A 23870-nucleotide genomic window follows, 5' to 3' on the forward strand; every position below is an offset into this window, starting at 1 on the left:
TTCTTCCGCACTACTTGCAGCCATTTCCGGCTCCTCAGCTCCAATAGTCACCAGCAGTCACCTCCTTTCCCAACCGCCGTGCACACTTCGGAATTTTTCTAGCACCAGCCCCAGGAATCCATAAAGCGTTTTTACCAAAAGCAATCACTTTTCATGTGAAAACATAGGACATTACTACACGTAAATAAACATAAATAACATTAAAAGTAAAAAAAGAAAAAAAAACTTTTTGACTTTCAAAAGTTAAAGTACATAAAATAAAGGCCAGGGGTTACAGTTGTACAAACCTATGATAGAGTTGTATGAATACAGAGTTTTTTTTTGTTATTGGCTAATTCTAGAGGAGATTTGATGTAAAGTCACTCTTTTTAACTTAACTTCATATGAATTTTCTTTGTTCTTTCTTTGTTGATCCTTTTCCATACAATCCATTATGTACGACTGCACTAAATATGATGTGAATAATGCAAGATTTTAAATCCCAGCAATCTTTAAAATGACATTCAGGAGCAAAAGGTTATCAATAGTTGTTTTTAATTCATAAACAAAAGATTCATTGGAATATAATATTTGAATGGAATATCACTAATAACAATAAATAACATTGTAATATAACATTTCATAACAATAACAGTGTAACATTGATGTGGCAACTCTCTTATGCTCTGCTATTGCACTATTGTAATTTGTACATACAGTGCATTCAGAAAGTATTCAGACCTCTTGACATTTTGTTGTGTTACAGCCTTATTCTAAAATGGATCAAATATTTTAGCAAATTTATAAAATAAAAAAAACTTAAATATCACATTTACATAAGTATTCAGACCCATTTCTCAGTACTTTGTTGAAGTACCTTTGGCAGCAATTACAGCCTCGAGTCTTCTTGGGCATGATGCTACAAGCTTGGCACACCTGTATTTTGGGAGTTTCTCACATTCTTTTCTGCAGATCCTCTCAAGCTCTGTCAGGTTGGATGGGAAGCCTCACTGCACAGCTTTTCTCAGGTCTCTCCAGAGATGTTTTCGATCGGGTTCAAGTCCGGGCTCTGGCTGGGCCACTCAAGGTCATTCAGAGACTTGTTCCGAAGCCACTCCTGTATTATCTTGGCTGTGTGCTTAGGGTCATTGTCCTGTTGGAAGGTGAACCTTCGTGACAGTCTGAGGTCCTGAGCGTTCTGGAGCAGGTTTTCTTCAAGGATCTGTCTGTACTTTGCTCCGTTCATCTTTCCCTCGATCCTGACATGCCACCACTATGCTTCACCATAGGGACCGTGCCAGGTTTTCTCCAGACGTGACGCTTGGGATTCAGGCCAAAGAGTTCAATCTTGGTTTCTTCAGACCAGAGAATCTTATTTCTCATGGTCTGAGATTCTTTAGGTGCCTTTTGGCAAACTCCAAGCGAGCTGTCATGTGCCTTTTAGTGAGGAGTGGCTTACATCTGACCTCTCTACCATAAAGGCCTGATTGGTGGAGTGCTGTAGAGATTGTCGTTCTCCCATCTTTAAAAAAAAAAACATTTATTTAACCTTTATTAAACCAGGTAGGCCAGTTGAGAACAAGTTCTCATTTACAACTGCGACCCGGCCTAAATAAAGCAAAGCAGTGCGACAAAAACAACAACACAGAGTTACATATAAACAAACGTACAGTCAATAACACAATAGAAAAATCTATGTACATTGTGTGCATAGATTTTCACAGAGGAACTCCAGAGCTCTGTCAGAGTGACGATCAGGTTCTTGGTCACCTCCCTGACCTCCCTGACCAAGTTTAGCTGGGTGGCCAGCTCTAGGAAGTGTTACTAACTTCTTCCATTTAATGATGATGGAGGCCACTGTGTTCTTGGGGACTTTAAATGCTGTAGAAATGTTTGGTACCCTTCCCCAGATGTGTGCAACGACACAATCCTGTTTCGGAGCTCTACGGACAATTCCTTCGACTTCATGGCTTGGTTTTTGCTCTGACATGCACTGTGAACTGTGGGACCTTATATAGACAGGTGTGTGCCTTTCCAAATCAGGTCTAATCAATTGAATGTACCACAGGTGGACTCCAATCAAGTTGTAGAAACATCTCAAGGATGATCAATGGAAACAGGATGCACCTGAGCTCAATTTCAAGTCTCATAACAAAGAGTCTGAATACTTATGTAAATAAGGTATTTCTGTTTTTATTTTGAATACATTTGCAAAAACGTATAAAAACCTGTGTGTGCTTTGTCATTATGGGGTATTGTGTGTAGATTGATAAGGAAACAATTTATTGAATCAATTTTAGAATAAGGCTGTAACGTAGCAAAAAATAAGGGGTCTAAATACTTTCCGAATGCACTGTAGGTCACAAATTGTATATTTTTATATTTCTTTATTTAACTAAGTTAGTTAATAACAAATTATTATTTTACAATGACGGCCTACCCCGGGCCAAACCCTCCCCTAACCCGGACGACGCTGGGCCGATTGTGCTCCACCCTATGGGACTCCTGATCACGGCCTGTAGTGATACAGCCCGGTATCGAACCAGTGTCTGTTGTGACGCCTCTAGCACTGAGATGCAGTGCCTTAGACCACTGCGCCCAAATAAAGCTATCCCCAGTAAAATTGTAGCACAACTCATGAGCCCACCTCCTGCACTGCTCACACCTAATCCTGTGACTGAAAACAGGGGGAGGTGTCACGCTCGTCGTCCTCCTCGTCTGAGGAGGAGTAGTTGGAAGGATCGGAGGACCAAAATGCAGCGTGGTATGTGTTCATCATGAATTTAATAAACAGAACACTGAACAAACTATACAAAACAATAAACGAACAACGAACGTGAAGCTATATAAGAAATGTGCTGACACAAGCAACTAACATAGACAATCACCCACAACCCACAATGACAAAACAGGCTACCTAAATATGGTTCCAAATCAGAGACAACGACTAACACCTGCCTCTGACTGAGAACCATATCAGGCCAAACACAGAAACAGACAAACTAGACATACAACATAGAATGCCCACTCAGATCACACCCTGACCAGACAAAACATAGAAACATACAAAGCAAACTATGGTCAGGGCGTGACAGGAGGAGAGATGCCAATTGTCAAGCTCTCTCTTAAAAACATAGCTAGCTATCTAACTATATGACATAAAATGCTGTGTAAAATAGCTAAAAGGCTATAAAGTAACATTAACTGTAAAGCTATCAGTCACGAGTGGAAACATTTACAACTGCAATTAAGTTATGTTATCTTTTTAATGTATTTTACAAATAAAATAAATCTATATAGCCCTTCTTACATCAGCTGATATCTCAAAGTGCTGTACAGAAACCCAGCCTAAAACCCCAAACAGCAAGCAATGCATGTGTAGAAGCACGGTGGCTAGGAAAAACTCCCTGGAAAGGCCCAAACCTAGGAAGAAACCTAGAGAGGAACCAGGCTATGAGGGGTAGCCAGTCCTTTTCTGGCTGTGCCGGGTGGAGATTATAACAGAACATGGCCAAGATGTTCAAATGTTCATAAATGACCAGCATGGTCAAATAATAATAATCACAGTAGTTGTCGAGGGTGCAACAAGTCAGCACCTCAGGAGTAAATGTCAGTTGGCTTTTCATAGCCGATCATTAAGAGGATCTCTACCGCTCCTGCTGTCTCTAGAGAGTTAAAAACAGCAGGTCTGGAACAGGTAGCACATCCGGTAAACAGGTCAGGGTTCCATAGCCGCAGGCAGAACAGTTGAAACTGGAACTACTGCAGCATAAATACTGGAGGCTGAGACAGGAGGGGTCAGGAGACACTGTGGCCCCATCCGATGATACCCCCGGACAAGGCCAAACAGGCAGGATATAACCCCACCCACTTTGCCAAAGCACAGCCCCCACACCACTAGAGGGATATCTTCAACAACTACCAACAATAAGACGATCTGATAATAAGGTTGCTAGCTAGCACTCCTAGCAGCTTATTCTAACTAGCTAGCATTTACTGCCAATGAGGTTACTAGCTAGCAAGTTATTATAAACTAGCTCTAACTGGGCTAGTCATTGTCTAAATGACAGGTAGAAACACATCCATAATCATAAAGGGGTAACTAGCCCGCAGGGGCCAGTTACCCCCAAGTAAGGAGGGAATAGTTGCCCCCAACACACTCATCCAACACAAAACATTATCAACATTTTTCTCTCTAAACAAGTGGATTATTTATCTTAAGGCTTTCCTACCTGTATATGTAAAAAATAATTATAGATATACGTTAATATATCTACAACTTTGTCAAAATTTTGATCAACTTACCATAAAATCGTTTTGTTGAAATATCTCCAAAAGTTGTGATGACACAGAGGACATTTTTTGTTGTTGAGGAAGAGCAGTGGCAGCAAAACACACCTGCCTCTTTAAAGTTTTATGGCAGACTACACCTATTGGTGTATTACAGCCAACTCCTGTAATGGGTTTTCTTCTTTGATATTATGCTGGTCCACAAACAAATGCTGTGTATAGTTGCATGCCGCCACCTACTGTTTTGGCTATATATAAGACAAATAATTAACAAAATAAAAATAAACAAAATAAACAAAAATACAACTCAATGTACTCCTTTATTCAGATTCAACTACCAATGCCCCTCCCTACAGGCCTGAGAAGGAAGATCATCTTCGGACAGTATTCTTTGCTTTACTGCCAAAATGTTTTTGCTTTCATAATTTTGGGATATACCATGTAAACACTGTTGTTCTAAATCTAAAGCTCTTTGGTCTTTCATAGGCTTATATCTACATTTCAATACAATGTTCTACAGTGAAAGTAATCTGCTGAGAGGGGTAACAAGTACACTGTAAACACCAATGCAATGTAGAAAATATTTATTAGGCCAAACATTACTGTTGTATACAGTAGCATACAACAAAACCATAAACATATGTAAACCAAAAGTATATTCTTTAGAATACAGTAAAGAACACAATTGTGTGTGTGGGGTCCCGGGGGGGGCAGTCCAGGAATTGGTAGGGGGGGCAGTCACCAGTGCTAAGCTACGCTTCATCTCTTCTCCAGCCTGGGTCTGGCCACAATACTTCGTCCATGTCACAAGATAGGTTTTCTCTTGCCAAACATCGAGGGAAGTATCTCCTAGCATGGCGTATCCAACCTTGGACAGAGGCAACCTCTATGTCCCCACATGCGTCCTCCATTGCCTGGAGAAGCGGCATGCGGGCATAGGGTTAGCAATCATACACTTTCCAGCGCCAGGCTGAGAAGAATTCCTCTATGGGATTTAGAAAAGGTGAATATGGGGGTAGGTACAAAACTACAAATTGTGGATGGGTGGCAAACCAGTTTGACCAGAACAGCCCGGTGAAAACTAACATTGTCCCATAAAACCACAAATCTAGCAGGCTCCTGATCTGGATCAGGGACAAGCATTGTGTAAATTGCATCCAGAAAAGTGAGCATATGGCCGGTGTTGTACGGACCCAGTGTGGCATTGTGATGGAGGACCCCGTTTTAAGTGATGGCAGCACACAGTTATATTACACCCACGCTGTCCAGGGACATCTTCCGCGTCGCCTGGTTTTGGTGAGGTTGATGCCAACCTCATCCACATAAATAAATTAATGGCGAATTACATGGGCATCCAGCTCCAATACTCTCTGTAACAGACAAAAGGATATACAGATGAGTAAATATGGTATGTCTGAAGTACTGGAAGTAGTGTTGCATACATACCTCTACAAAGTCATGTCACATATTCTTGACTGTCAGAGTTTCTCTCAAATGGCACCTTGTAAAGTTGTTTCATCGTCACTCGGTGCCGTTGGAGGATGCGTTGTATGGTCGACAGGCTTACAGCATTGATGTTGTTAAATATGGTGTCATTATTTAAGATATGCTCTCTTATCTCTCGAATCCTAATTGCATTGTTGGCCAAAACCATATTTATAATTGCAGTCTCTTGTACATCTGTAAACAAGTGTCCTCGTCCTCCATGATGTCTTTGCCTTTCCACTCTGTACAGAATTCACAGTATGTGTTCAGCATAGGAACTGTAAACAATGTACAAAAAAATGTAGTACAGCATGATAGCCAACCTCATTCATTCAATGCAGTGCAGTAAATGGATGGCTTAGAGTTACAAATGTTTATGCAATACTATGCAGTCATACGTATTTTACAGTACATTACTGTAATGCTAAAATAGTCATTAGATAGTTGCATACCTGTTCTCATTTCTGAAGGTTCGAATTATGGACGCCACTGTAAATCGATTCAAGTTGGGCTGGACTCTCAGCCTCTCTCATGGTCAAACCGTGGTTGATCACATGATCAACAAGTGTTGCCCTAATCTCATCAGAAATGGCTCTCCTTCCTTCTCTTCTTTGCCCTCGTCCTCTTCTTCCTCTCCCTCCTACTCCTCTCTGTCCATTGTTGGCATCTATTGTTCAAAACAGGTAATCTGACCTTTGACCTATTTATAGGCCTATACTACAGTAAAGCAGTGATTGGTTAGTGATCAGTTAAGCTATTAGTGTTTGCACATGTGAGGAGTGTGTGTGTGACCTGGTGAATAAGTGTAGCATTTTGATTGGTTGTGTTTGGAAAAGGAAAGCAAGTCACTTCCTGTTAGATTTTTGTGTTTTAGGTAGAGAATTGTGTGTAGTGTTTTGAAAAAAGTGTTTTATGCAGTTGACAACTGAGTCAAAGGCTGAGAAATAGCTTATGGTTTTGGATATTTGGTGTGTAGTTTTGCACTTTGAGTGAGAGGTTTCAAAAATCGTGTGACATGAAAAGATTTTGTGTGTAAGCAGTTGGAAAAAACTGTAGTACAATTCATTGTGTGTATGATACTGTGCATGATACTGTGTGTGATACTGCTGTCCCGTACAAATTAATTACTCTCAATCAATTTAGAAATAGATTCACAATAAGTAAAACATATTTGCTATGCATTTGATCAAACCAATACCCTTTTCAATATTTAATTTAGTATAATTTGACATTATGTGTCTTGAGAAACATGAACATTTGTCACAATCGTCGTAACATTGTGGAAGAGAGGAGGACCAAGGTGCAGCGTGATGACAATACATCTTCCTTTTATTGAAGACGAAAACGAAACGAAGAACACTGACAAACTATACAAAACAACAAACGACCGTGAAGCTATAAAACGAAAGTGCAGACACAAGCAACTAACGTAAAGACATAGATAATCACCCACGAACTACCTAATGAATATGGCTGCCTAAATATGGTTCCCAATCAGAGACAACGATAGACAGCTGTCTCTAATTGAGAACCAATCTAGGCAACCATAGACATACATACCCCTAGACTAGACACTTTAACCAACTAAACCACAGCACCCATAAACCCCTAGACAATACAAAACACATACATCCCCCATGTCACACCCTGACCTAACTAAAATAATAAAGAAAACAAAGATAACTAAGGCCAGGGCGTGACAACATTGAATTGCTTCTGAATGTGATGTGGATTCTACTCTTGTTCCTTGTAGTCAAAGCAAAAACAAGTATTTTATATATTCATTTTTTAAATATGTTTAGAATACATGACATGCATGGGTTAAGTTTGCAGGCTGATCGGGGCCATATATCCTGGGCCTGCTGGTCAAGACTGGTACCTCAAAAGGACTCCTGGCCAGTGAAGGGGGTTGTGCAGATGTATAGGTCAATTCCTACAATTACAAACCTCTCAAAACCCTTGCTGAAAATGGTGTGCTCCTGTACTTTCATTAGGATGTCAGCATTTCCTCACCCCGGCCAGTATCCAGATGTCTTTTCCAAAATGGAGATTAATAATAGATTAATAACCATGCTATTTCTTGCATATCTGTACATTTCCCCCAGGTTCTGATTGTAAGTGAAAGTACTTAAAACTGCTGACTGGAACCCATTTAGTGAATGGCTGAAATATCCTTTGTCTCTTTGTTGCCTTTTAGATTTCAAATTGATTGTGCTGCTTTGGAGACAGTGAATGTTTCTTAACTGATGCCATGGATTGGAACCGGGAGTCTGGAGAAGTGAATCCAGAGAGATCACAGTCCTGCTATGTAATACACGATCTAAGTGCACAAAATGCTTCCAATGGATCGACAGTGGACCACACAGGTACTTCATGTGCTTCAGACTGCTAGTCTTTCAAAGTGAATGTTCAGCATTATCTGGGGGATGCTATGTATTCTCATAGCTATGTGTTATGTTTTCTTCCCCTCACCCAGGGAACTAATATTGCATGTTGTAACATGGTATTTTCTTCCAAATTAAAGCATCTTTGACAGAGGATAGATAGCACTTTGTCGGACCGGATTCACCATGAGGACAGTCAACCATCTTTGACTGATGTTTCTGCCAATGAGAGTTCCTGCCTGCTACCTATTCATTCTGCATTACTGACAACAAGATTAGGTATCACGTTGAGTGAAGATTGAATGAAGATTGAATCAACACAAGAATGTTGTACAAGATGACATTGCATTAGCTGAAAGTGTAACCACTTATTTCTTAATCTAATTTCATATCATATTCAGAACCTTCAATTGATGAGAATTCTGAATTTCACCACCAGAACATCCATAGTACCTTACTAACGGACAAGACAAATGAAGCACAACAATGGTCTGTGGCAAAAGAACAACCACAGCCAATTTCCCCACAGTTGACCACCTTAAAGCATTGCCCACCATACCAAATGAGACCGCCACCCACTTCAATAAGGAAGAGCAGCTACAAAACCTCTGCTGTCCAGATTAACAAGTGGATGGAGATGGTGAGAGCCTTTTCTGAATGTGAAGAAATAAATTACTTCTAGATTTAAATGTAGTTTTGCATTTATAGTTTTGTACTTTCCTCTTTACAAATGCCTTCCAATCCATGTTTCCCTGCTTCCTGTCTTTTCACATCCTTAGACCTGTGTGCCTCCATCCTCTTGGCATGTCTTTTCTGTCAGCCTTGGGACTGTTTACTGGCCACGGGGAAAGGATGCCATGCCTGTGCCTCATCCCTGTGCTCCTCCCTGCGCTCCACAGTGTGCTGCTGTGAGCCTGATTCCCTGGAGACTTTGCTGGACATGACCCATCACTGTGGCTGCTGTGGGTGTCTGGATGCCCACTGCTGCCTGTGTATAGATCCAGGATTTGAGTGCTGTGTCTGTGATATCTGCATGCAAGCCACAGAGTGTGTGGATCTAGGCATGGAGATCTTACAAATGCTCTTCCACTAACCTGGTTAGTGTCAAACGATTATGAACACTGTCAAGAGTCAGAGATTGTAGCGATGGTGTAGGGCCAAGCTCAAAGGACAGTAACGAATCTGCAGTAATTACATTTCATTTAGATCTTGGGGTAACTGACAAAGTCTGCTTGGTTCTTTGCATTTCTAAATCTGCACTGGCAACATGCTTTTCTAACCAATGACTCAAGGTGGACCACAATGTGAAAGACAGCTAACCACATACAGACAACTCGGTGATACTTTATTGCTGATAGGGAGTGAAACTGTTGAGAGGGTGCCACTGCACTCCAAGTATAGTTAATTGAGAGTAGTGATTAACTAAACCATAAATCTGCTCATATACAAATGTACATTTACTTCAGAGCAAAGTGGTGAGTGAGGTGGGGTTGGGGTAAATGATCTGGAGTTCTTGGCAGCAAGGAAGGCATCAGCATTTGAAAGGACAAAAACGAAAATAAAATGTTAATAGAAGCATGGTAATATTATTATGGACAATCGACTGTATGAATTCTACTAATGTAAAATATTGACAGGATAGGGCACATTTACAGTATGGTTTGATATTCAGAAGTCACATACATATACTGTATACATTTACAGAAAATTTGTGTTTCCATCCCTGATATTCAAGAAAAATGATTGATAATGGAATAAAAGCCATTAAAATGAATCAACAGAAACCCTCTCTCTGAACAATTGCACTCATGTATTGAATATGTATTTTTTTAGGCAACTACACTCTGTACACTCCCCACCTTGAGACTCCCCACTCCCCACCTTAATTTTATTACAGTAGTTTGGGGAAAATAAAGCTTTAAGCCTCCTAGCACTGTCATGCAATCTGCAAAAATCCAGTACAAAGCTCCTGCAAAGCTAGGAGGAGCCACAACACTACCATATTGCTTTTACCCATTGAATACATTCCAAATCCAAGGGCCAGTCTGAGAAAGCAGAGGGTATGCAAGAAAAGCATGTTTGGAACAATGAAGCCCAACCATAGAGACACAATGCACTCTGAAAACCCTTTTTCCATTGTGAAATACCGTGATTAAATAGACCAAGCATGAAACTGTAATTGCATCACTGCAGTGAAAAGCATTCAAGCACTCGTTTAAAATAAACAAAACACACCAGACAATAGTGTAGATTTAGACAGGTTGCTTATCTGAGCATAGAAAAAGCTAGTAACTCAATACACATTAAAATATAAAAAGTGTCCAACAACAATATATTCCCTTTAAGGCTGTCAGAGGTTTGCATTCCAGTAAAAGCAGAACCATAACTGAAAATCAGAACAGCAAAAATAGATATTTTTCTAAATGATTCAAATTAGAGCTACATTCAAGTCACAGACAATGAATGAAAAAATGAAATTGTATGTGTCAAATCGCCAGTTGGCAACCCATCCTTTAAGGGATTAATTGACACAAACACTACAATGTGCATTAGAAACAGATAATCAGACAGATATTGCATTGTTGGTCTCAAACATTTTCATCTCCATAAAAAAAGCCTGTGTTAGGAGAGTACACTGCAGGGATCTTCCTTGACATGGCGGAAAGGCACCATTGTTTCAAGAATGAGAAGCATCTCGGAAGCATCAATGGCAATAGATAAAACAGACATGGAAACAGATTCCTAAACATATACAGGTAATGAATGTACTTTTCTTTGAAAAGCTTGTCAATACAAATTAAAGGAAGACTATGGGGGCTAGAGGAGTGATAATAACCATATACAGATTTCAGTCTCTGAGAAAAACATGGGGAATGTTAGACAGTCCCATGACCATACACATTTTCAGATTAGAGGACTAAGGAAAAAGTAGTGGATTAAGGATTAATTTTAACTGTATGTCTAGAGTTAGGGGCCAAGTCTATGTGAGCTATATAAATCTTATTCAACATAATCTTATATCATCACAAATGACCATATGACATCAGAAATAGACTACTGCACACAACCCAGTGCATGTTTTTGCAACACAAACACATGTAGCATGCAGTGTTTCAGAGATTAACATACGTTAAAGCTATACTTCCATTTACTATATAACAATATATAACACACCCGTATAATGACTTAAATATATTACCATTCTGTGAAAGGTGGCCTGCTTTGGCTGACTGGCTGCAGTAGCTTTTGTTTTACTTCTCTCCTTCTCTTGTTCATTGTTAGTTGAGTTAGTGACCAGCTGTACAACCATTCAACGGACAAAAGCGTTAAAAGAAAATGCATACAGACAACAGGAAAAGGCGCAACATGCTTTGAAAGTAAATGTAAGATACAGTAAATCTAGATTTTTTTTGTTTTTACAGGTCATCAAATGTGTTTTTTTTATTTTTTATTATTATATCACAATCACTATGTGCCATATATTTAATAAATACTACTTTGGTAAATTTTTTGTTAGACAAACCTTCTGAGATGTAAAAAAAAGGCATACACTTTAAGCTAACAAATCCTGATTCAAGTCAGTTAAAAAATATCTCAATTCAATAGCACACCTGTTATGTAGTTCATGCCAATTTCACTAAATAGATACAAGAACCTCATTGCTTTCTTCCCACAAAAGTTGCAAAGTGCACAAAGTATACGCTCTACAAGGACCAATAATATACTTGACTAAACCACCACTATTTCCTCTTTAATTTCTCTGCAGGGAACTCTTGGTTGAGTTGAGGCTTGCAAGAAACAGAACACAAATCAATGTCCATAGTCCATATCCAAATACTAATTTTACTATTTTCCATTTGAAAATGATTGCATTACTATTGATTCGTGTACCGAAAAGTTTTTGTTTTCTTTTTCTAAGTTCAGGGACCAATATTAACTTGGTAAGAAAGGAAAGGATTGTCATTTATTTTGTACTGATGCATGATTCAGATCAAAGTCCTGTTCAGTTAAACGATTGGCTGTTTGTTTTAAAGCAGACCCCAATAAGACCCTTTACAAGTCCTCCTCCATGCTGAAGCTGCTCCTACGACTGCTGATCTTCGAGGCACCTGGTGTCACGAAAAACAGTGGGTCCACCCTCTCAGGGGACAGTGTGCACCCCTCATCCATGAGGATGTCCCCCAACCCCACGCCTGGGAACAGCCCAGCATTGGAGGGGTCATCCAGCTCGGCGAAGCTCAGACTGCCCAGGTCGAGGGGGCTGCCTATGGTCACACCCACAGGGGAGTCAGAGGAGGGTGGAGAGAGGAAGGAGGTAGGGATGGCCTGTGCCATGGCTGCATCACCCAAGCTGAGAAAGGTTTGGGAGCAGGCCACTCCAGTTCTGGGCCCAAGTATATGACCTCCCTGCTGAAGGTGCTGCTGCTGGAGGAAGGAGGGGTCTGAACTCAGACCATAGGACATCGGGCTGGAGAGTCCATGAAGCTGAGCCTGCACTTCCAACTCCTTCACAAAATAACAATAACAGAAATAAGGGAACATTAGTAGCAATCACTAAATATATTTTATGATAGCATTACTTACTTTTTTCTCCAAAAACTGACCTGGATGCGCAGCATCAAGCAGTGGTTAGCATGTTCCAGCTTCTTCTGACGCATCTCTACCTCCTTGGCTCTCTGCTGCTCCTTCTGCAGCTTCCTGATGTAGTCCACTGAGGCCTTCAGAATGGTGCCCTTATTCCAGCGCAACTCCCTACAGCCATGAGAGAAGGTTGTTAAAGAGGAATATCAAATCTGTTCCGAATTGAATATTGCTTTTCATGGCCAAAATTTTAACTGTGATTGAGATTTCCTAGAATTAATTTGTGTCAATAGCACAACTGATTAATTCATCCAAAGTAAATGTCCTGAATAAGAAATAAAGAATGACAAACTCACAAGTCCCTTGAATTGGGTATTATGGACCCCAGCTCTGTTATGCGGTCATTGATGTTAAACCTCCGCTTCCTCTCAACTGTCAAGAGAAACCATGCAGACAAAGAGATTGATTAATTAAACTCACTGCCACTCCGAGGGGAACAAGAGCTGGCTAGCATCATAGTGGGTTAAGAACAGAAGTGAGTAAAAAAGCTTTGACTCACTGAGGTTATGGTTGTCTTTCTTCTGTCTCTCTTTCACCAGTGCTTTGTTATCTGCATCTTAAACATAACATATACTTTGGAGGTGCTGCCGTGCAATCTAAAACCCAATTATTTTACCATTTACACAAGTTAGAATTGAACCTTTCCCTCTCAATAAAATGGAAAGTTACGTAGGACATTACATAAGAAGTGTATAATCCAAACAAACATGCTCATCTCCAGAGCTATATAAAATAAGGATCAGGGGCCTAGTAAAGGAACAAGACTATACCAGAGTATTCCCTTTTAATATTGGTTAGATCCGGAGGGCAGGAGTTGCTGACAGTGAGGGTAGGTGCTGCCATTCCAGGACTATGGTTAACTTCCAGGAGGTTCCCGGGGAGCTGTAAGAAACAGGGAAACCCCTGCATTAACATCAAAGCAAACAATGTTGAATACTAACAACCTGGATGAGCTTCTTAAGGAAACGAATTAAACTAAATTTTAATTAATTAATTCATATTTTGTATTGTCTTACATTTTCTTGTCCTTTGTGTACCAGAATACTAATTTAACAAAAGGATAATGGTAGTTCAACATCCTATTTTTCCAATAAATCTAATTTAAAAAAAAATATTATGTTGTCTGTATGTGTTGCTTGTCCTATGTTGCTCTGCATATTGTTTGTCTGTATTGTTATTGTAGTTGTTTTTAGTAACCTGCCCAGGGACTGCGGTTGAAAATTAGCCGGCTGGCTAAAACGGCCACTTTTACTGAAACGTTGATAAATGTGCACTGTTCCCTGTATTTTTTTTAAAATAAAATTTAAATAACATGTTTAAGTACTAACATCTCTTGTAAGACCTATCCTGGTAGAAATAGAACATGTATAAGCTAGGCTACATTGTATTACTGTACTATATTTGACCTTCAAGGATACTAAATTACCATATCACAGGTTGGTTGGCTTATAAAGAACATAATTTCTAGCAAGTCATCGCAATTTTGTATAGGCCTAATAACCTTGTAGAACCTTCGATTAACAGTTATCCAAAAGCATTAGCACATTTGAAACAAACAAATCTGATAAGTGTTGCGGTAGGCTATAAATCCTGATAAATGTGAGAGAAATGGCTAAATGTCCATTCTCCTTAACAATGGCATTTTGCTACCTTACAACACGATTGATTTACCTCAATGTTCTCGCTTTTCCCCCCCTATGCTCCTGAAGCAAAACTAAAATCCTAATTTTCTGATGCCGGGCGCAATCTCTTCAATCCCTTTCCCTATAACAACTTGACTGTTAAAATAGTTGCAGTATTTTCAGAACCCTCTTTTCATTGTCCACCATTCCAACTTCACATGCTGCCATGCCCTGCATGCTTTGTCCTACTCTCCTCTCTCCTGGTTGCTACCCCACCCAGACAACACTGGCCTGACGAGTCCTAGTTAAGTGTCAGAAGTGTATGTTTACTCCTACAGCACCACCGAATTCCAGTTTGAGAATATCAACAAAGACAACAGATATAGAAAGATAATTCCAAGAATGACAGGCTGGTTGTTAATTTCATTTCACTGAATGATTGGATTAGCCCAAGTGCAATGGACAAAAACACTGATAAATACACATTTTCACATACCGTACTAGGCAGCTGTAGCCCCAATTCAATTAATGTCATGAAATCGTCACTGAAACTTGATTCAAGGCTGATGATGTCATCAATTACACCATCTATCTGGAAAGATAAACACACACCCCCAATCAATACATAGAATAACTTATCAGCATCATATTCATAGAACACCTAATAAAAGAGACTTGAGACTTACATTTCCCTCACTAACTCATCAACTACCTGAGCAGCTAACCGATCCCTGCGCTGTACATAGTCCATCTGTAAATAGCCCACCCAATCTACCTACCTCATCCCCATATTGTTTTTATTTACTTTGCTGCTCTTTTGCACACCAGTATCACTACTTACACACAATCATACGCTCATCATCATCTGCTCATCTATCACTCCGGTATTAATCTGCTAAATTGTAATTACTTTGTAACTATGGCCTATTTATTGCCTTACCTCCCCATGCCATTTGCACACACTGTATATAGACTTTATTATTTTTCTACTGTGTTCGTTTGTTTATTCCATGTGTAACTCTGTTTTGTTGTTTCTGTCGCACTGCTTTGCTTTATCGTGGCCAGGTCGCAGATGTAAATGAGAACTCGTTCTCAACTAGCTTACCTGGTTAAATAAAGGTAAAATAAAAATAAAAATATTTTTAAAAATATGAAACGTTAAAGGCCAGCTTGAATTTAAGTATATGAAATTACTTATTTGAAACATATAGGGGAGGAACACTGACACAAAGCAAGTCATTATCTTGCCCTTATGAAGCATGATTTCAAAGCAAAGGCGTGTGTGCAAGAGAGGTGCAGATATCATTAAGCTGCCAGTGTAGTATTTAACAGAAGTCTGTGACACCAAGCCAACAGGGCAAGATAACAAAGGCATGCATCCTAGTTGTGAGACCTCAAGCATGTCACAACAGAACAAACAAAAAAGTAATTAAGAAATAAGTGACCAGCAGTCTAGACATTTAGCCTAAACTTTTATTGAAAATACAGTACCAGTCAAAAGTTGAGGGTTTGGAGGGTTTTTCTTAATTTTTTACTATTTTCTACATTGTAGAATAGTAGTGAAGATATCACAACTATGAAATAACACATATGGAATCATGTAGTGACCAAAAAAGTGTTAAAACAAATCTAAATATATTTTATATTTGAGATTCTTCAAAAGTAGCCACCCTTTGCCTTTCTTGCAAGCTCCAAACCCAACAAAGCAGTAATCAATATCAATGTAGCACTAAAAATAACATAAGGTAGAACAAAAACACATGAGAAAGTAATAAGCTATATAATGCTTCTTACAAGCCAATGTGAGTGGTGTATTCCAGTGTAATGGTCTTCAGTCATACTACATACATCTAAATTAGACATTTAGCAGCCGTTCTTATCCAGAGAAGTTACAGTAGTGAGTGCATACATTTTTCATACTGCTCCCCCATGGGAATCGAACACAAAAGCCTGGCGCTGCAACCGCCATGCTCTACCAACTGAACAACATGGGACATACCTCCTCTTTGTTGGATCCCAGGTTGTGTAAAGCCATGGAGCTGTTGGGAGCACTGCGGGCTATGGGATCCATCTCAGGGGCAGAGCTAGACAGGGCCAGGGGAGACACACCCAGGGTCTGAGTTGCCCCCTTATTGCAGAGGGTGGCAGAGAGATACTGCTTCACCTGCTGCCTCTGAGACTGCTGGATGTGAAACTTGGTGGGGTTCTCCAGGTGGGTCTGCACCTATCAGATTGAAAATTTAGAACATGTCAGTCAAACAGCGAACAGAGAATGACAACTTAGTATGGAGGTTATACGCAGCAATTTAATGGTGTAGCATGCCATGCTAGTGTAGTTCCTCTGGAGAGAAGCTTTTAGAAGTGGAGCCTCACCTTCAAAACCTCCACGGGCACCTGTGCGGAAAGAGGGCGAGCAGCTATTGGGGGCAGAGTGACAGCGATAGCAGGGGTGGAGTCAGTTGCCCTGAGCTGAGCCACAGAGGCCTGCTCCTGGGCCTCCCGTCTCTCTTGCTCCTGGGCTTGTTCCCGCATCAGCTGCTGCCGAAGCAGCACGCGTGACGACATGGCTCAGAGTTGGGTTGCAGCCTGGATTCAAAAAGGAGAGGGAAGAGAAGTGATATATATATATCTCACACACACAATATGCTCTGGCTTTTATATGGCCTGGCCCTGCAAGTCAGAATAATGAACAAAATTACATTTCCAACACCCCGATGAACCTGCAGAGTAAATTGAAATGGGATTTTGTTCAACATTCTGAATTGCTGGGGTCCTTTCCCCACTTTGCCTCCAGAACAGCCTGAATTATTTGGGGCATGGAAATGTTGCTCAATTGTTATCAAGGGACCTAACGTGTGTCAGGAAAACATAACCCACACCCTTACACCACCAGCCTGTACCGTTGACACCAGGCAGAATGGGGCAATGGACCCATGCTGCTTATGCAAATCCTGACTCTGCCATCAGCATGACGCAACAGGAATCGGGATTGTCGGACCATGGGATGTTTTTCTAATGTTGGTGATTGCATGCCCACTGGAGCCGCTTCTTAGTGGAATCCGGTGTGGTTGTCTGCTGCAATAGCCCATCTGTGACAAGGACTGACGAGTTGTGCGTTCAGAGATGCTGTTCTGCACACCACTGTTTTACTGCACCATTATTTGCCTGTTTGTGGCCCACCTGTTAGCTTGCACGATTCTTGCCATTCTCCTTCGACTTCTCATAAACAAGCGGTTTTAGCCCACAGGACTGCCGCTGACTGGATGCGCTCAAAGTTGCTTAGGGTCACTCGTTTTGCCTATTCTAACGTTCAATCAAACAGTGACCGAACGCCTCGATGCCTGCTTTATATAGCAAGTCACGGCCACTTGACTCACTGTCTGCAGGAGCAAACGCCCTGTGAACGGGGTGTTGTGCCTAATAAACTGGCCACTGAGTGTACAGTGCATTTGGAAAGTATTCAGATCCCTTTCAACACATTTTGATGCGTTACAAAATGTATAAAAAATGTACGTACACACAATATCCCATAATGACAAAGCAAAAACAGGTTTTTAGAAATTTTTGGAAAATGTATTAAAAATTAAAAACTGAAATACCTTATGTAAAAATGTATTCAGACCCTTTGCCACAAGAAATTGAGCTCAGGTGCATCCTGTTTCCATTGCTCATACTTGAGATGTTTCTAAAACTTGATTGGAGTCCACCTGAAGTAAATTAAATTGATTGGACATGATTTAGAAAGGCACACACCTGTCTATATAAGGTCCCACAGTTGACAGTGCCTGTCAGAGCAAAAACCAAGCCATGAGGTCGAAGGAATTGTCTGTAGAGCTTTGAGACAGGATTGTGTCGAGGCACAGATCTGGGGAAGGGTACCAAAAACATTTCTGCAGCATTGAAGGTCCCCAAGAACACAGTGGCCTGCATCATTCCTAAATGGAAGAAGTTTGGAACCACCAAGACTCTTCCTAGAGCTGGCCGCCTGGCCAAACTAAGCAATCGGGGGAGAAGGGTCTTGGTCAAGGAGGTGACCAAGAACCCGATGGTCACTCAAAGAGCTCCAGAATTCCTCTGTGGAGATAGGAGAACCTTCCAGAAGGACAACCATCTCTGCAGCACTCCACCAATCAGGACTTTATGGATAGCGGCCAGACGGAAGCCACTCCTCAGTAAAAGGCATGACAGCCTGCTTGGAGTTTACCAAAAGGCATCTAAAGTACTCAGACCATGAGAAACAAGATTCTCTGGTCTGATGAAACCAAGATTTAACTCTGGCCTGAATGCCAAGTGTCACGTCTGGAGGAAACCTGGCACCATCCCTACTGTGAAGTATGGTGGTGGCAGCATCATGGTGTGTGGATGTTTTTTAGTAGCAGGGACTTGGAGACTAGTCAGGATCGAGGGAAACATGAATGGAGCAAAGTACAGAGAGATCTTTGATGAAAACCTGCTCCAGAGCACACAGGACCTCAGACTGGGGCGACGGTTCACCTTCCAACAGGACAATGACCCTAAGCACACAGCCAAGACAACGCAGCAGTGGCTTCGGGACAAGTCTCTGAATGTCCTTGAGTGGCCCAGCCAGAGCTCGGACTTGAACCCAATCGAACAACTCTTGAGAGACCTGAAAATAGCTGTGCAGCAATGCTCCCCATCCAACCTGACCAAGCTTGAGGATCTACAGAGAAATTGGGAGAAAATCCCCAAATACAGGTGTGCCAGGTTTGTTGTGTCATACTCAAGAAGACGCTAGTCTGTAATTGCTGTCAAAGTAAAGGGTCTGAATACTTATGTAAATAATTTTATACATTTGCTAACATTTATAAACTTATTTTTGCTTTGTCATTATGGGGTATTGTGTATAGATTGAGGGGGGAAACAATTTAATCAATTTAGAATAAGGCTGTAACATAACAAAATGTAGTAAAATTCAAGGTCTGAATGCACTATATATGGCAATACTATAATCACAGTAAGAAGTGAACAATTCTGCCTCTCCAGCTAGTGCAGGATCAATGAGTTAGCCAGCTAACTTGTCCAAATATGTAGCGTACTGCATTAGCATCGAATAGCCGCCGCGATATGAAACTTTTCAGGGAAGTTAGGAACCAATATACACAACAAAGGCTAGCTTTTTCAAACAGAAATGTGCATCCTGTAGCACAAATTCCAAAAAGTTTTGGGACAATGTAAAGTCCATGGAGAATAAGAGCACCTCCTCCCAGCTGCCCACTGCACTGAGGCTAGGAAACACTGTCACCACCGATAAATCGGAGATAATTGAGAATTTCAATAAGCATTTTTCTACGGCTGGCCATGCTTTCCACCTGGCTACCTCTACCCCGGCCAACAACTCTGCACCCCCCCCCCCCCGCAGCAACTTGCCCATGCCCCCCCCCCCACTTCTCCTTCACCCAAATCCAGATAGCTGATGTTCTGAAAGAGCTGCACAATCCGGACCCCTATAAATCAGGTGGGCTAGACAATCTGGACACTCTTTCTAAAATAATCCGCCGCAATTGTTGCAACCCCTATTACTAGCCTGTTCAACCTCTCTTTCGTATCGTATCGATATCCCTAAAGATTGGAAAGCTGCCACGGTCATCCTGTTACAGACCTATATCCATCCTGCCCTGCCTTTCTAAAGTCTTCGAAAGCCAAGTTAACAAACAGATCACAGACCATTTCGAACACCACCATACATTCTCCCCTATGCAATCTGGTTTAGGAGCTGGTCATGTGTGCACCTCAGCCACGCTCAAGGTCCTAAACAATATCATAACCGCCATTGATAAAAAATAGTACCATGCAGCAGTCTTCATCGACCTGGCCAAGGCTTTCGACTCTCTCAATCACCGCATTCTTATCGGCAGACTCAATGGCCTTGGCTTCTAAAATGACTGCCTCGCCTGGTTCACCAACTACTTCTCAGATAGAATTCAGTGTGTCAAATCGGAGGGCCTGTTGTCCGGACCTCTGGCAGTCTCTATGGGGGTGCCACAGGGTTCAATTCTCGGGCCGACTCTTTTCTCTGTATATATCAATGTCGCGCTTGCTGCTGGTGATTTTCTGATCCACCTCTATGCAGACGACACAATTCTGTATACTTCTGGCCCTTTTGACACTGTTAAACCTCCAGACAAGCTTCAATGCCATACAACACTCCTTCCGTGGCCTCCAACTGCTCTTAAATTCTAGTAAAATGCTAGTAAAACTAAATGCATGCTTTTCAACCGATCGCCCGACTAGCATCACTACTCTGGACAGTTCTGACTTAGAATATGTGGACAATTATAAATACCTAGGTGTCTGGTTAAACTGTACTCTCCTTCCAGACTCACATTAAGCATCTCCAATCCAAAATTAAATATAGAATCAGCTTCCTATTTCGCAACAGTCTCCTTCACTCATGCCGCAAAACATACCCTCGTAAAACTGACTATCCTACTGATCCTTGACTTCGGTGATGTCATTTACAAAATAGCCTCCAACACTACTCAGTAAATTAGATGTAGTCTATCACAGGGCCATCCGTTTTGTCACCAAAGCCCCATATACCACCCACCACTGCGACCTGTATGCTCTCATTGGCTGGCCCTCGCTTACTATTCGTTGCCAAATCCACTGGCTCCAGGTCATCTAAGTCTTTGCTAGATAAGGCAGGGTTTTTCATCTCACCTTACTGGTCACCATAGCAACACCCACCCGTAGCACGCGCTCCAGCTGGTATATTTCATTGGTCATCCCCAAAGCCAACTCCTCCTTTGGCTGTCTTTCCTTCCAGTTCTCTGCTGCCAACGACTGGAACGAATTGCAAAAATCACGAACTTTAAGCATCAGCTGTCAGAGCAGCTTACCGATCACTGCACCTGTACACAGCCCATCTGTAAATAGCCCACCCAACTACCTCATCCCCATAATGTTATTTATTTTTGCACCCCAGTATCTCTACTTGCACATCTATCACTCCAGTGTTAATGCTAAATTGTAATTATTTCGCCACTATGGCCTATTTATTGCCTCACCTCCCAAATCTTACTACATTTGCACACACTGTATATAGATTTTTCTATTGTTATTGACTACGTTTTATTTATCCCATGTGTAACTCTGGTGGTGTTTGTCACACTGCTTTGCTTTAGCTTGGCCAGGTCGCAGTTGTAAAGAACTTGTTCTCAACTGGCCTACCTGGTTAAATAAAGATGAAATAAAAAAAAATACTTTTTTTTGTGGTTGCTTATAATGGGCATCGTCTAATTGACTCAACAACCCAACCCATTGTATGTTCCTTACAATCTGAAAAGCAATAGTTATGTTTGGTTGTTTATCAAAGTTAGCTGGCTAGCTCACTAATTGAACAAGCTTTTGTAGTATACCCCTCTGGTCAGAGTTAGCTAACTAGCGCTTTCTAACCAATGAGGTAGGTAACTTATGGACACATTTTGACTCGAGGCAAACGATCAGAACTAAGTTAGCAGTGACAACTGTTAATCAGAATGGTTTATTGAGCCCAATAATATACTAAAGAAGTCTTCTCCATTAGTCCAAGGAATTAAACGTGAATAGATTCTCAACTGCGATACGGTTCTAGAAGCAAAGCCCTCTACTTTCATGTCACACTTTCAGAAATGCAAAATATACACTTACTTTACACAGTGGAAAGTTGACCATTTTTCAGTTACAACATGTTTGTGGCATCCTTCCGTTACACACAGGTGTTCAGATGCAGATAGCTAATTAGCACAGGTAGTCGCCGACTCTGTAAACAAGCGATGTAAAATGGAAATATGGCCGTGTAGGAACGCTAGCCATAAAGTCTATAGTAATTTAACATTTTGTGTTTAGAAAATTATTTGTCAGTGATATTACGTTCCATATTTTTCCAAAACTGTATCGCTTGCGAGGCGTACTTGCGTTTAGACAAAGCTTCCGCCACAGTCTGAGCGGGCAGACATAGGATATAACGTTACATTGAATTAACTAGTTTGATTCCAGTTCAATAATTGAACAATCCGTATTTGAAATCACTTGCAGTGACTGATTAACGTTAGAAAATGAGTAAAAAGTGAAACGGGTTTTACTGACATGACAGGGTGCCTAGCTAGGCCATACCGATGTTAGCTAGCTAAGGTTACAAAATAATGAATTAAGACTCGTTATGCAAAGATCTTCCTGTGCCCAGGCGTTGCTGACGCCTGAAACCATTGCAGAGCAGCGTTGCTGACGCCTGCCAGATTTTACATTGCATGGATAACGTTAGTTATGTGGTTATCTGATACGTATCAGATAACCACATATGTTATAGCAATCTTATTTTACGTATCAGATAACCACATATGTTATAGCAATCTGTAATTCACTGACACGACAAAAAAAAAATACATTTTTTAATTTCAAATATTTCAGATTATCAGTCACCATTGTGGCAGAACAGGCTCAAGTAGCTATCTTTGCTTGCTAACGTACAGACCAACTAATTACCATATCGAAACAGGACTAGCTCTCGCTAATAATGTGCTGATTGCGGAATGTAAAATAACTTCAGAAAACATAGCAAACGGAGTTGGCTTGTCAATGATGCTTCTGCACGGACCCGTACACCAGCAACACCTAAGTTCAAACTTCCTGTTTAATGTTATCAAAATAAGTCCCTCCTTTTGGTATTTGAGTAAAACATTACAGTACACTTGTTATTACTGTCATTTTCCAGGAAGAGCAATTTATTTATTAAATGAACCCGACCCAATATCAAATAAAATGTTATTCGTCACATTTTTCTTAAACAACATGTGTAGACTAACAGTGACACGCTTACTTATAACCAAAACGACACTGTTGTGACATTGTTCTGTTCAGGAAAAAAGTAAGCCAATTTTATATGCTGGTAGGTGAAAAGGCTTTCCAAAAGCTCAATCAGAAATGTTTGGGTGAGGCATTTTGAAACACGATATAAAGCAATTTGTGGTATTAGAACTGCAAATTAAAATGTCTAAGTTTACTTAAACTATTACCCAGTGGTTGCTTCAGTAAATTAAACCAATAGACTCCTAAACAGTTTGCTTCTCAAATCAATATGTTTTTATATGCACAGAACACACATGGACTTCGTTCAAACACTTTAAAGACACACCCTCTTCCACTTACCCTCGCCTTATGACCTTGGGGGAATCTCCGTCGCCATCTTGGCGGGCATTCCAAATGATTAGCCAAGCAAGGGAATTTTACAACATAAGCCCTCGTTTTTAGTCAGCTTTGCGAGTCTACAATTATGTTCACTCCGGGGCCTGAAGCTCCCCATAATTCAATTCAACGATTGTACATCCGCTAAGAAAAGTCAGCCAAAAATGTAAACCTCAACATAAAAGTAAAAACAAATAAGTTAAATTGTGCTACTAATGCACATGACGGCACAAACACGTTTCGTAAAACATTTTCCTTCTACAGAAGTTCCAGCCCGCACGGACCG

At 40.8% G+C, this 23870-nt stretch overlaps 1 protein-coding gene across 5 annotated transcripts; it reads right to left on the reverse strand.

Annotated features, from left to right (window-relative positions):
- Positions 1-10349: 10349 nt before the first annotated feature.
- Positions 10350-23812, reverse strand: LOC139556507 (transcription factor E3-like). Of its 5 annotated transcripts, none has more exons than XM_071370573.1 (10): positions 22052-22600; positions 21110-21205; positions 16775-16987; positions 16401-16625; positions 14898-14993; positions 13550-13661; positions 13279-13335; positions 13076-13151; positions 12743-12890; positions 10350-12644 (listed from the first exon to the last, which is right to left on the reverse strand). In XM_071370573.1, the coding sequence occupies exons 3-10, from the start codon at positions 16964-16966 to the stop codon at positions 12192-12194; spliced, it is 1359 nt and encodes a 452-aa protein (XP_071226674.1). In that variant the 5' UTR covers positions 16967-16987; positions 21110-21205; positions 22052-22600; the 3' UTR covers positions 10350-12191. The 5 variants fall into 5 exon arrangements, with proteins under 5 accessions (XP_071226674.1, XP_071226688.1, XP_071226656.1 ...); XM_071370587.1 differs by having other exon boundaries at positions 13279-13329; positions 21083-21205; XM_071370555.1 differs by having other exon boundaries at positions 21083-21205.
- Positions 23813-23870: the final 58 nt, after the last annotated feature.

The sequence above is a fragment of the Salvelinus alpinus genome, chromosome 2, assembly GCF_045679555.1.
Source record: "Salvelinus alpinus chromosome 2, SLU_Salpinus.1, whole genome shotgun sequence".
NCBI classification, from domain to species: Eukaryota; Metazoa; Chordata; class Actinopteri; order Salmoniformes; family Salmonidae; genus Salvelinus; species Salvelinus alpinus.